At 41.1% G+C, this 13099-nt stretch overlaps 1 protein-coding gene across 2 annotated transcripts in view; it reads right to left on the reverse strand.

Annotated features, from left to right (window-relative positions):
* The window catches only part of CNIH3 (cornichon family AMPA receptor auxiliary protein 3), a 57049-nt gene that overhangs the window by 12961 nt on the left and 30989 nt on the right, over positions 1-13099 (reverse strand). For both annotated transcript variants that reach the window (XM_053383061.1, XM_053383060.1), the window contains exons 2-3: positions 9318-9386; positions 6568-6615 (exon numbers count right to left, since the gene is read on the reverse strand). In XM_053383061.1, coding sequence (XP_053239036.1) covers positions 6568-6615; positions 9318-9386 — 117 coding nt within the window. The remainder of the gene's footprint in view (positions 1-6567; positions 6616-9317; positions 9387-13099) is intronic.

Genomic DNA, 13099 nt, shown 5'->3' on the forward strand with positions numbered 1-13099 from the left:
GAACTGTTGTGTTTTTCCCAGAGCAGTTTTTTTTAAAGAAAAGCACACCTTTCCAACACTTAAAAAAAAAAACAACCTGAAAAACTGTCTGCTTATCTTCCTATAGCTTGCAATATGTTCTCAAGTTATTTCTAGGGCAAACAGACCCAAACAGCAAAGTATGAACTCACAATACAGGAAGAAAAATAAACAGGAAGAAAACAAGGGATTTTATCTGGGCCATCATTAAGAGACTTGCTGTCAGGATTCAGGTCTCACACCTGGAACAGCAACACTCCAGGGATATGCTCTATTTTCATATTTCATTTAGCACCTGGAGGGGTGGGGCAAAAGATAAGTTATTTGCAGTGCTGTAGTGTTTTCACCACCAGTCTGTCTATTCTGGGATATTGCTGGGAGACTAGAGCAAATTTCTTACAACTAGTCAGTTTCACATTATGCTAAACCAAACCGTGGCTTAGCTAGAGCATGTAAGCACAAGATTCCGAAGAAGAGATTGCAGCTACTTTGTTCCTACTGCTGTGTGGCTTAGTGTATTTTCTGAACCCGGGTTCATGGTTTGCTTCTTCCAGACAAACCATAAGCTGCAAACAGACCTTGGTTATAGCTTGTGGTTTTTCCTGGAGCAAGTTAAGCATGAGACCACGGTATGGGTAAAAATTACATTGATATTTATATCATTGGCAGAGCTCTTACATGTACATTTATTTTCCTTTATAATGAACATCAGGATAATATATCCTTATATTGTTTCTATTATAACATCAATATATTATATTACAATTTACAGTTGTATTTTAGAAAAATATGAATCCTCTTGAGGTTTAACCCTTCTTAATTATTATTTTGTAAAATTGCTGTGAAAGAAACGTAAGATGCTTTACCGGCATTACGTTTTAAATTAGTTTTTAAAGCGTATCAAACATTTCTACTGAAGATCAACAAATGCGCTTTAGGAGTACCTGTTCTCCGGTTTCCTCTCTGCCACCAGAGTGGAATTGCTGCATACTGGAAAGTGTAACCCTCCATCCATCATGAACACAAGGTACCAAAGGATTAGGACAACTAATTCATGCAGCTAGGATTTCTAAGAACCTGACCACACCACAAGCTTGGTATCTTTACTGCTTGGTATCCCTTTCTGGCAAATGCAGATGGCATCTAGGCAAATCCTGCACCACCTGACAAATACTACTGTCATACTGGCAGCCTGGACGCATGATGCAGCTAAGCAGGTCAAGGTCTGGTCAGTGCCTGGATGGGAACCACCTGGGAACCACATACCTGCTGCCTCAGGTTCCATGATGGAAGACAGGTGGTATTGCAACTGAGTAAAAGGAATATTAATTTCTAGTATTCTCCAGGAATCCATCTCTATTTTATATGTGTGAACTTATTATCATCCTTACAGTTTTACTTTAGTTTCTTGCAATTGATTATACAATGTGGGACACAGCTGTCAACTTTCCTTTTCCTGCAAGGAATCCTATTTGGAATAAGGGAATTTCCCTTTAAAAAAGGGAAACGTTGACAGCTATGATGTGGGGGCAATTGCCTCTTTTAGTTTTCTTGTTATAATCAAAAATATAAAACATACAAAATCAAGGTGGTTTGTTTCTTTTTAACTGCCCATGAACTTCCTTTTTTATTAAAAAAAAATTAGAACTATTTACAAGTCTTGCATGGTTAGCAGCACAGCAAGTGGCTTAAATAGAAACCCTAAATATAGCTCTCACTTTGTCTCAAGCAGAGTTTGCCAGGCTATGCTATCTGTGCCATTGTCTCATAGGACATTTAAGTTATTAAAATATGAATTGAACGATTGCCTGAAGAACCGCAGCAAAGGGTTGCTTTGTTTTTTACAAGTGCTAGTAAGTCTTCACAATTCATCTCTGTTGCCTCTTGACGTGGGTTTTGCTACTAATCACACTGTTGGAGGAGCTTTCTACAGGTTTCCTGTGGCCCATCCAATGAGTCAGACTCAGCAGTGTCATGATATAGAGGAGGTCTGAATGGGGAAAGCATTATCCGCTGTAAGAAAGATTGCAGGGAGTGAAAAGCCGCTAACAAGGCAGCCATCTTTGGACTCTAATGGTTGCAGGCAAAGTGCACTCACTCCATCTCTGTTACAATCACTGTCAATGGAGGGGACCCATGGTGGGCCATTTTCTGTTCTCATTATGTTTTTTGTCATGGGGTAATTCATCAAACCTAAGAATATCTCCTGCACTCTGTTCAGTAAAATTGCCAGAATGCATCTTCCTACTGCCAGGACTTCAAATAGCTTCATTTCTACTAGCTGATAATCCAGGGCAGGTATAAGAGTGAAACTGGGAGCACAAGGAAAACTTGTTCCACATAGAATCACAGAATAGGGAGAGTTGGGAGGGACCACGGGGGTCATCTAGTCCAACCCCCTGCAATGCATGAATCTCAGCTGAAGCATCCATGACATCCATTCAACTTCTGCTTAAAAACCTCCAAGGAAGGAGAGTCCACAACCACCTGAGAGAAACTGTTCCACCGTTGAACTGTTCTTACTGTCAGATAGTTCTTCCTGATGTTTGGTTGGAATCTCTTTTCCTGCAACTTGGAGCCATTGGTTTGAGTCCTACGTTCCAGAGCAGGAGAAAACAAGCTTGCTCCATCTTCCATGTGACAGCCCTTTAGATATTGGAAGACGGCTATCATAACTCCTCTCCGTCTCCTCTTATCCAGGCTAAATATATGCAACTCCATCCACCATTCCTCATAAGCAACTAGCACAGGAACATTTGTCAAAAGCACAGGATCATATCCAATATTGTGTGAGTAGAAGGCAAGCTTGTCCAATGGATGTTTCCCTCCCCTCCTTCCCCCAAAAGCCTCTGCAGAGGGTGGGACAAAGCCTTTGTCTTTGAGATTAAGCAGATCAGTTTCCTGCCCAATTATTTTTAAATTTATGGTATTTTCAGTGTATTTCTAAACATATTGCGAACCCAGAGGCTTTCAAATAGGACTGGGTGCACTTTTAAATAAATATAGTTACACAGAAGTAGAACTCTCTGAAGTCTGTAGGAATTACTTCTGAGTAAGAATACTGAGTATTAGGACCCTTCCAGACTGGTATTATAACTGCAGGTATATCCTGAAACCTGTTACTGACTCATTAGTGCAGTAAAGGTGTCTTTATTCAGTTTCATTAGTTGTTCTGCGATGCGTCCCCTGAAGCTACCTCATCATTGCTATCTGAAGGGCAATAGAACAACAAAAGCAGGACACCCACCCCCCCAAATATTTGTGATATGAAAAGTTGTGGCATTTCAGCAGGAAGTTACAGGATATGCACTGATTGGAAACTTTTGCAGGCACAAAGAGTATTGAAAGTGGGATTGCCTGTGATTGCCCCATAAGAACAAACCACAATAAATGTGCAATACAAAAGACACCTGGAGGGGTCCTTACATTGCTAGTCCCATCTAACCACACACATAAAGAGCATGGGGAATCTTGGCCTCCAAGTAAGCATCAACAGTACAGTCAGTTATGCGGGAGTTCTTGGCATCCAATGTGACTAGTCAGTGAAGTTTTACAATTCCTATTCAGCCCTTTCTAAATTAAGAAGCAGGTTGACCTAAGTAAGTCAGCAGCAACAACAATGATTTACAGAGGTAATCAAGGAAGGACTATAAATTCTATTTGTAGCTTTAAGACCAGCTCACCTGCTCATTTTCTAAGAACGTAAAAGCAAAGGCCCATCTAGTCCAGCATTCTGTTGACCCCAGAAGCCAAGAAGATTCCTCTGGGAAGCCCACAAGCAAGACATGAAGGCAACAACCTTCTCCCTTTGCTGATTTTTAGCAAGTGACAAGCTGCATATAGCCATCCTGCTAGTCGCTAGGAATGGGCAAATATGTCAAATACAGTTTCTCTCAGTTTCTAATTTTCCAGTTTTCCATTATTTTTGGGGGTTGTTTTTAAGTTCTCATGAATATTCATCAGCATTTTCATGTGAATTTCTCCAACTATACAATATTTTAAATGCAGTTTCCCTTAACACAATACATTTGTGTATGTTATTTTCACAAATATATGCATTTATATGCGCACTTTAATGTACACATTTTTGAATACATTACTTGACCAGAGAACAGCACAGCCTTGCAAAATTCAGATAACTGTAAATTTCAAAGGATAGCTTTATTTCAGGTTGAATATTGTTTTAATAAGTGTGAATTTGCCTTTAAATACAAACTTAAATTGTTTTCTCCCCCTCATCCCTACTAGTAACCAGTAACAGGGCAGTGTACATTTAGGGGTCTCTCATCACAGAAAATTTGTATACCAAACTAATAAGGACTGCCATAACAATTTTCTGCATGCATTTTCTAAGTATGTAATGTAGATTGGTCCTATAACTGTTTAAATAAATCACTAACACACTTTCAGACAAAGATGCTAGATTTTTAATATAGAAGGAAGAGCCTTAAACAGCAGGGTAAAAGGTTGTACAGTAGTTGCTGTATAGAACATTGGTCTTCAGCTGATGGCTCCTGCCCAACAACTGGATGATGTTCTACCCTAAGGTGGTTTGTGCTCTAATCATGGAGCCCAGTTGTACCAAAACCAACAGTAATAGTCCCACAAACTTTAAAAATTGTCATGGGTTGAACCAATCATTTTCACAAAAAGACCTTAAGGTGAAATCTTTCATTAGCCCAACTCTTTAAAAAAAATGAAAAAAGAAAAGTGCCTAACAGATTTTGTTTTTCATTCAAGTGAGTTATTTCAGGAGAACGCTTTAGGAAGCAGAAAATGCACACAACATACTGCACTATCCAAGGCCACACAAAGCAATATAATAATGAGGCTGCATACCTGAAGTGTGCCTTAACAATTGCATCCATCTTCCCCAACATTTTACTTTATTCATAAACTAGTTTAGTGTTCTAATTGCTCCCCAAAGCTCTGCCGCTAACCTTGAATACCCCAGAATTGCTATCCAGAGAAAGCTACTGTAAGCAGTTGTCTGCTGTGAGTACTGCCTTTCTGTTGAATTATCTTGTTTTCCTTTTTCCCTAAAGCACATATCCCAATTAAAAGCAGCATTTCCCCGAAGACCTCTGGAAAAGGGACTGTATTAACAAACAATTTAAGAGTATGAAAAGTAACCTGTTCCCTAGAGTGTGCGGTATGTGGAGGATGTAATTAACGGAAAGGTACTGCTTCTGCTGTTAGCAAGGATGCTTAGGCTCAATAAAAATTAAATACCAGTGTGGGCAAGACATCTCCAGGCAACACACATATATTAATAAAATTACCACTGTCTGTTGCTTTACATTACAAAAACTGGGGCACGACTTGGAAACTAGAAGGATGCTGACTTAGCAAGTAACACAATGAAACTATTTCCAGGACAGCAGTAGTGTTAGTATCTTGGAGCAAAGAGAAGATAGAAAGCTGCCTTATACTCAGACAGATCACTGATCCATCAAGCTCAGCACTGCCTATATAGATCAACAGTGTTTCTCCAGGGCTTCAGATAGGCCTCTTTTCTAGCCATACACAGAAACAACAGAGTTTCACCCTGGGGCCCTTTGAATGCAAAGCTTCATTCCAAGTGCTCCCATCAGTGAGCTGGGATATAGCTCGGTTGGTAAGCATGAGAATCAACCTCAGGGTCGTGGGGTTGACCCCTACGTTGGGAAAAAGATTCCTGTATTGCAGGGAGTTGGGCTAGATGATGCTCAAGGTCTCTTCCAACTCAATGCTTCTATGATGAGCTATTGTCCTTCCCTCGAAAACAAAGAACACAAGTAGAACAGCTGCAGTGTTTCCAGGAGCAAGTGAATAACATGTCGACGTCATGCACATTTAAGGACCTGACTGAGCCAGCCAGTTCCAGACATGAATACATAGGTGTTTAAAGGTGAGCAAATGCATATATAGGATATCCACATGTAATGAGTTTGCTGTCAGGAACACCAGTGTGAGACTGTTGTTTCCCATAGCACTCAAGGTGTGGGGTTGCTGTGAGAGCCATTGTGCAGGTAACCTCACTAGAGAATTAACAGAAGATAGTTTATTGCTCAAAAAGTTACGTAAAGAGAAAGCAGCAAATGCCTTTCCAAGACCCTTAAAAGAAGTGCTCAGTTTTCCCTTTCAAATGTTTGAAAATCATAATAAAAGGCTCACAATAAAAGGTATGCCATTTATCAGATTATTGTTGCATAGTTATAGAAAAAAGCGTAGGAACAAAGATGTAAGGTTGCATGTCAGGTTCCAAATTATGCCTCCTAAAGTAATCTGCTTCCTTAAAAAAACGAGGCTATTAAAGAGAAGCCAATGATGTTCTGAAAAGTTCATTTCTTTTTAGAATATTATTGACTGATTGGAAGTCCCTCCTAATTAGCTTCCTTCCTTCCTTCAAAGGTCACATCAGTTTCAATTTCCATTCTGCCGTTATCACCTCCTTGCTGGAGGAGGAACCTTAAGAAAGGTCCAGTGCTATTTCTAGCAACACCAATACGATGGCTCAGATCCCTTTGAACAGCCCAAAGCCCACAGCCGATGTGGGTTAATTCCTACCTTTCGCAAAAGAAAGCAGATTCGTTCAATATTTCTCAATCGCTCTCTCTGTCAAAGAAAAGAGAGAGAAAGGGAAGGGTGAAAGGGGACAATTTAAGACACTCATGAATCAATTACTCCAAATGGAGTAAACTCAACCCAAGCGGTACTGTGATGAAGAGGGAGTGCACATGTATTGGAGTTAATGCCCATGAGGTCACACAAATTATTTTGACACAATGAGGATTAACTTCTGCAATCAGGAGACTTTGGTACCCATAGAGGCTCCCTATGCAGTTGAAAACTCTGATTTTCTAGAAGTCTCAATTACATGGGGAGCTGCTTTGGACAGAAAAAGCTCCCCACTGCAGTTCATCCTCATTATGCAAAGAAGCTGGTGAATTGGTGTATCCCTGAAGACAACACTGTACCTGTGCTGACTCTTCAACCCAGTAATGGCTGAAAAGCACTTGACTTGGGTAGAGTTTCATTAGTAATTAATTAGTGGTAATAAAATCTGTGCCCACTACTTCAAGATGTAATGTTTTGTCTAAGGAAGTCATCCCATTCATGCAAGGATATCTGCTTGCACACTGGAACTTCCTTTTCCTTTCCTCTCCCCATGTGTGCTCCCCCAAATGTGCTCCAGAGGGTTGAAGGAATTCCCAGAACAGATCTGGGAAGTGCGTAGGGGAAGAGAGGAAGGGGACAAATAAAATGATTGGTTTATTGATTCCATTGCACATGCAGCAGTCCTTGTGCAAATGGGACGATTTCCTTGGATGCGAACCATTGTAATGCATTATCCACCAACATGATTCGGATGACACCAGGAAGCAGATTCAACCTCAGATCTAGTAAATTCGGTCACTTTAGTTAAGGTCTGTGTTCATTCTTCCATCTGCCATGGTGTAGCAGAAGTTGCTTCCTCTGTAGGGTAAAGTGGATCTACATCCTTACAAATGGGCAGTGCATGATGGCAGTGAGGACAAGGGGTGTCTGAGAGCACTGTGTAGACACACTTTTTTCCCCTTTATGGCCAGAGACATCCAACAAGTAATTGCTGCTTTAAGTGTAACCATGGTGATGAAAATTGGCAGATCTGAGCTTTGCCCAAAAAGTTTAAGGAAGCCCTCTCTAGTCTTCCAGTTTAAGCTTGGCATTTCAGCTTGGTTAAGCAAACATTGCCACTTGCCTTGTGTGTGTGTTTTATTTATTCATTTCACTGCTCAACATGCTTCACTGGTTTTCAAAGACGTTGGAAAAACCCCTCCGCCTTCCCTTCAGGTTCTATTTAGGTAAACATGGTTACTGTGCCTTTCACCTATGGATATATCAGCTTTTACAGTGAGAGACAAATTCTCTCACCTCATAAGCAAGTTTAATTTGATTTGCTACAGTGGCTATCTCCCTCTTACACTGTGAGACTTCGATCTGCTTCTCTAGGCAAAAATGGACATGAATTCCTACAGCAGTCATGAGTGGTGAGCATACACAATCATGCAGCTTTGGAGAGAGATAACTTCTCTGCTGTAGAGCTTGAAATCCTTAAAAGGGAAAATGATTCCCTAGGATGAGGCGCTGGCTACAGCCAGGTATCAAGGGGAATTTAAATTCTACATTCCCTCTGGAAATAACAGGGTAGTTATTAAAGGTTAACAGACTTAAGCAGCGCAGCATCTACAATCAGTCTTTTAGTCATTTAACTATGGGCTATAGGCTCACATAGCTGTTTTTCAAGCCTATCTTTTGGAGAGATGATATTCCTGAAACCTTTGGAGCTGCCACCAGTCAGTGCAGGGATAAACAGACCATAGCCTAACTTGATGTGAGGAAACTTCATATATCCACAATCTTCACCGCTTTGCCTCCATATACAGCTGTTTCAGATGTTATGGAAAATGTAGATTCCCCGCCATGTAAATAAGCCATGGCAAGTTTCAAGCTTGCATACTCCCTCCTCCTCTCCCTTCTTCTCATATGCTCCAGAGGAAATTGGAAGCATCTCTTTCCACTTTTAAACAAACCAGTATTCTCTGGTTAGGTCCCAACATGGAGACGTGGTTTCTTTAAAATCTGTAAAAGCTCACACAAATCAGGATTAAGCCACTGTTTCTGATCCAGGCTTGTTCATTAATTCAAGTTTAAACAAAACACAGTTCATCGACTCTGAACATAAAACAAGGCACTGTGGTTTGTTTAAAACTCAAGAGGATGCTTTTGATTTCCTCTTCTGGCATACAATAGGAAACGGAAAGAGGAGCATGTGAGGACAAGGCTCCTTCACATAGTGGGAAACCATCCTCTAACCTCTCATTAGGCCCACTGTCAGGATTTCTGGGGATGGGGTACCCTAGTTTTGTCACAGCCATTATGGTGGAGCAATGGAGCAACAATCTCTCCATGAGCAATGCAACTAAAATGTATTTTCACTCATATAATTACCCACAGGGAGTCAACATGTCCATATGATGAGAGTGGCCAGATGACCAACTGACCACTTCGCCACATGACAAGCTATATGTAATGCGTGTTGACTTTGCCCTTCAAAAGCCAATTTTCAGTTATGTGAGTCAACCCCTGGTATGTGCCTTTTTCCATTCCAACACCCCTCATTTCTGAATCAGAAATAATTATATCAAGACTCACCCTGTTTACATATTAAAATAAATTTCACTTTTAGGCAATCCTGATTCGAATCTATATTTCTGTTGACAGTTTAGCATTACTATCAAAACTAAATTACTATAAAATAACAGAACAGAACTCACCGCATGTGCTGGGTTGCACTGATCTATAGGGCTCTTGAAGTCTGTCTTTAACTCATCAAATGCGATTATCTGCAAAAGAAATTTTTCAAACACTGAAATTACATTACTTGCAAACAGGTCCCCCCCCCCCATTAATTTATCCTCTCCTACTATGGAGAAAATCCATCCTTTCAATTATAATAGATTCAATCCAGATTATCTCCAAGACAACTGGCACTTGTGTCATCTGTGCATAGTCAGGCTACTTGGCGTGAATTTGTTGTACAAAAATGTGAGAATGGCAGTTGTTCGAACTTCCATATCTGAGAGATCAAAACCATGGACACCTTTCCAGGTCCCAAGTACTTTCATCCCACAGACAAACCAGAAGAGCAACTGTGTTACTCAGTAGCAGCAAAACGATCTAATGTGTGTAAGTGCCATAGAATAGGGATGGAGAGCCTGTGGCCCTCCAGATGTTGCTGGACTTCAATTCCCATTAGCCTTAGCAAACATGGCTGAATATGGGAACTGTAGTCCAGCAAAAAAAATAAACCTAAAAACTGGAGTGCCACAGGTTCCCCATTCTAGCTTCAGAGGCTAACCGGTCTGTCATGTCATTATCTCTTGGCGATACTAAGGCATTTTTATCTTTAAAAGGCTTTTCTCATTATTTTTCTTTATGCTTTTGTACATGAAGATTCTTACACGTAGACAAACTGGAGTGATCTATTGAGAGGTGTGTTCTGCCCACCCAGATACATATTCCAAATATTAATACTCGTGCCAGCTTCCTGAAGTGTGTGTTCAGATCAATATGTATCTTTATGCAGCCACTTTCACTACCTTTTCTACATGACTATTAATCTCAGTGTTCTTAACAAACAATGTGAGAATCAAATCTAGCTTCAGAGAGCAAAGCTCCAAAGAATATACCCCAGCAACCTGGGTGGACATATTATGGGCCAAAATATGTCAGGTTCTCTGGCCTCTATCCTGCACCTGGCTTTGAGGAAGACTTAGAAGGGAAGGAGGCATTGCCTAGAGAACCATCATCCTCCACTCCAAGACCTTCCAGATCAGAGGATGTGGTATTACTGACTCTTCAGACTCAGAGGGCAGCCCCAATGGAGTGTACACTGCTGTACCTGTGCTTTAAGATTCAGTGGCTGAAGAATCATGCACTGGTCCTTTAAGGACCACAGATAGCTCCCAAAGGGAATGAGGTTGACAGCCAGTCCTTCATGCAACTCAGACAACAGCTCTTCTTAGGCGAATTCCAGCCAGTTTCTCCCACAATGACCTGTCCAGGGTCCTGACAGGCTGTGCTTTGCTTTCCTTGCCTTATTCGTTTGGGTGTATCCCTGCCCATTCAGTAAGTAACACTCCTCCAACCCAGCCTCCCCTGGAAGTCTCGAGTTGACCTAGGACAGGACGAAGTTGATAGATGATACGGTAATTGTACGTAAGGAAAATTAACCTGCACATTTCCCACCCCACCCCAGTTTAAATAGGTGCTGGGGGAGGACAAGCTAGATCAGAGCAATGGTGTTTGGTGGGGGTTTCATAATTGCCCCCTACAGTGGTTTTGATGAAAATCACTCCCAAGTGTCTTTTAATCCTAAGAAGCTCCTGGCACTTATGTGAGCTCACTTCCAAGGGCTAATGGCAAGTGGGAGAGTTTTCATTGGTATCACACATAGCAGGTGATTCAGCTTCCCCTCATACACTCAGGCCCCACTATCCACATCCTCACTATCATAAAAATCCACTTATCCGCACATAAAGAATTAAAATAAATCTTACAGCATGCTCTGCAGATTCAGATATCTGGACAGTCAACTTTCTTCCTTCCTTGTTTGCTTGTGCCTTGCTGGTTGGTAGCAGCCCTTTTCGGGCAGAAACCACAGAATGGAGGGGGAGTGAGATCAGATGAATCAGGAAGCAGGAGAGATAGGATAAATCAGCCCCCCCCCCATTGTCTCTCTTTTGCTGATTGGCTGCAATCATTTTAGGAAGACACCAGGGAGGTTGGGGGAGAGATCGGACAAATCCCACATTAGAAATATTTCCATAGGAAATAATGTAAATCATGGACTCGTTATGTGAATGCTCACCTAACGAACGAATTCTGGCGAATGCATTCTGTTCATTAAATGGGCCCTGCATGCATACAATTAATATCATTCTTACTTTGGCCCTAACTCCTAACTTTCACAAATGCAGCTACTTTGCTTTAACATTCAGTTCCCCTGGAATGTGCCAATAATTATGCGGAAATGTGCCAACAGCTAGCTATCTTCTTATTCCTCCTTAAGTGGACCTTCTTGGAACTAAAAGTGTTAAACAATTATCATCCAATGGCTAATGGTCTCTTTTGGGGCAAGGTGCTAAAGATGATGGTGAAGGTCCAGATTCAGGTTTGCTTGGAGGAAATTGAATATCTGGAAGCATTTCAGTCTGTTTTCAGGCCTGGTCATGGTGCTGAAACTGCCTTGATCACCTCGGTTCATTACATTTGTCAGATACAGAGGAGCATGAAAAAGATTTTTTGGGGGCGACTTTTGATACCATTGACCACAGTATCCTTCTGGAGTGGCTCAGAGAGGTTAATTCCCTTATTTGTGTTTCATATGATCTTTTATTTCATTTTTGTCTCATGAGTATGAAAGTAGTTTTCAAAACTTGGCCAAAGAAAGTGCTTTCCTTCATTAACAACATTTTTCCTGTTCGCTATATCTGTAGCATATTGCAAATTCTGAATCACCTAATATCCCCGTTTTTAAAGAAGTATGAGTAACATATGGGACCACACAATATGACATCTTGTTTTGCTGAGGTCATATTAAATAGTGATTCACGTTGGGCTCTTCATTCAATAATACCCTGAATCTACTGCTATTAAATTGCTTTTTGAAAAATGCAAAATACTTTAATTCCAAGTATTTTCTTATTTTATTTAAGAAAAAATATATTTTTAAAATGCAATGCTTTCCAAAGTTGTTTACAAAAATGTACACAAGCACACCTAATACATATTTTGGTAAGTGGTTTGTCAGTCTGACTAGCTGTCTATCTGAGCCAGTGTGGTGTAGAGCGGTAGACTCATAATCTGGTGAACCAGGTTCGCGTCTCCACTCCTCCACATGCAGCTGCTGGGTGACCTTGGGCTAGTCACACTTCTTTGAAGTCTCTCAGCCCCACTCACCTCACAGTGTGTTTGTTGTGGGGGAGGAAGGGAAAGGAGAATGTTAGCCGCTTTGAGACTCCTTCAGGTAGTGATAAAGCGGGATATCAAATTCAAACTCTTCTTCTCTATAGTTTTGGCCACCTCTCGAGATATCATCGTGAAACCTGGCATGAGGGTTCCCAAGATAGATGCTGGACAGCATTTTGAATCAAATGGACAAACTGAAATGTCACTTTCATTTGACTTTTGCCCATTTTCTGGTATAGCTTCAGACACCACTAGATATCATCACCAATCTCAGCATGAGGATTCCTAAGGGGGGGCTGGAGGACTTCAGCGCTGTGTAGATGCTGGGTGCCATTTTGACTCAAGATAGTGGACCAAAGCATTACTTTGGCGTGACTTCAATTTTTTGGCATAGGTTCTGCCACCTCAGGAGATATCATTGCCAAACTAGGCATGAGTATTATGGGGGACAGCTACTATTGTTGCCCTGGGAGTCACTAACACCACTGTTGCAGAAGCCACCACCAGAGGGTGGTGCCACTGAGATCTCTGCAGCTGGTAATCATTTCCATCAATGATAGGTAAAGGGACCCCTGACCATTAGGTC

This window comes from Podarcis raffonei, chromosome 3 (genome assembly GCF_027172205.1).
Source record: "Podarcis raffonei isolate rPodRaf1 chromosome 3, rPodRaf1.pri, whole genome shotgun sequence".
NCBI classification, from domain to species: Eukaryota; Metazoa; Chordata; class Lepidosauria; order Squamata; family Lacertidae; genus Podarcis; species Podarcis raffonei.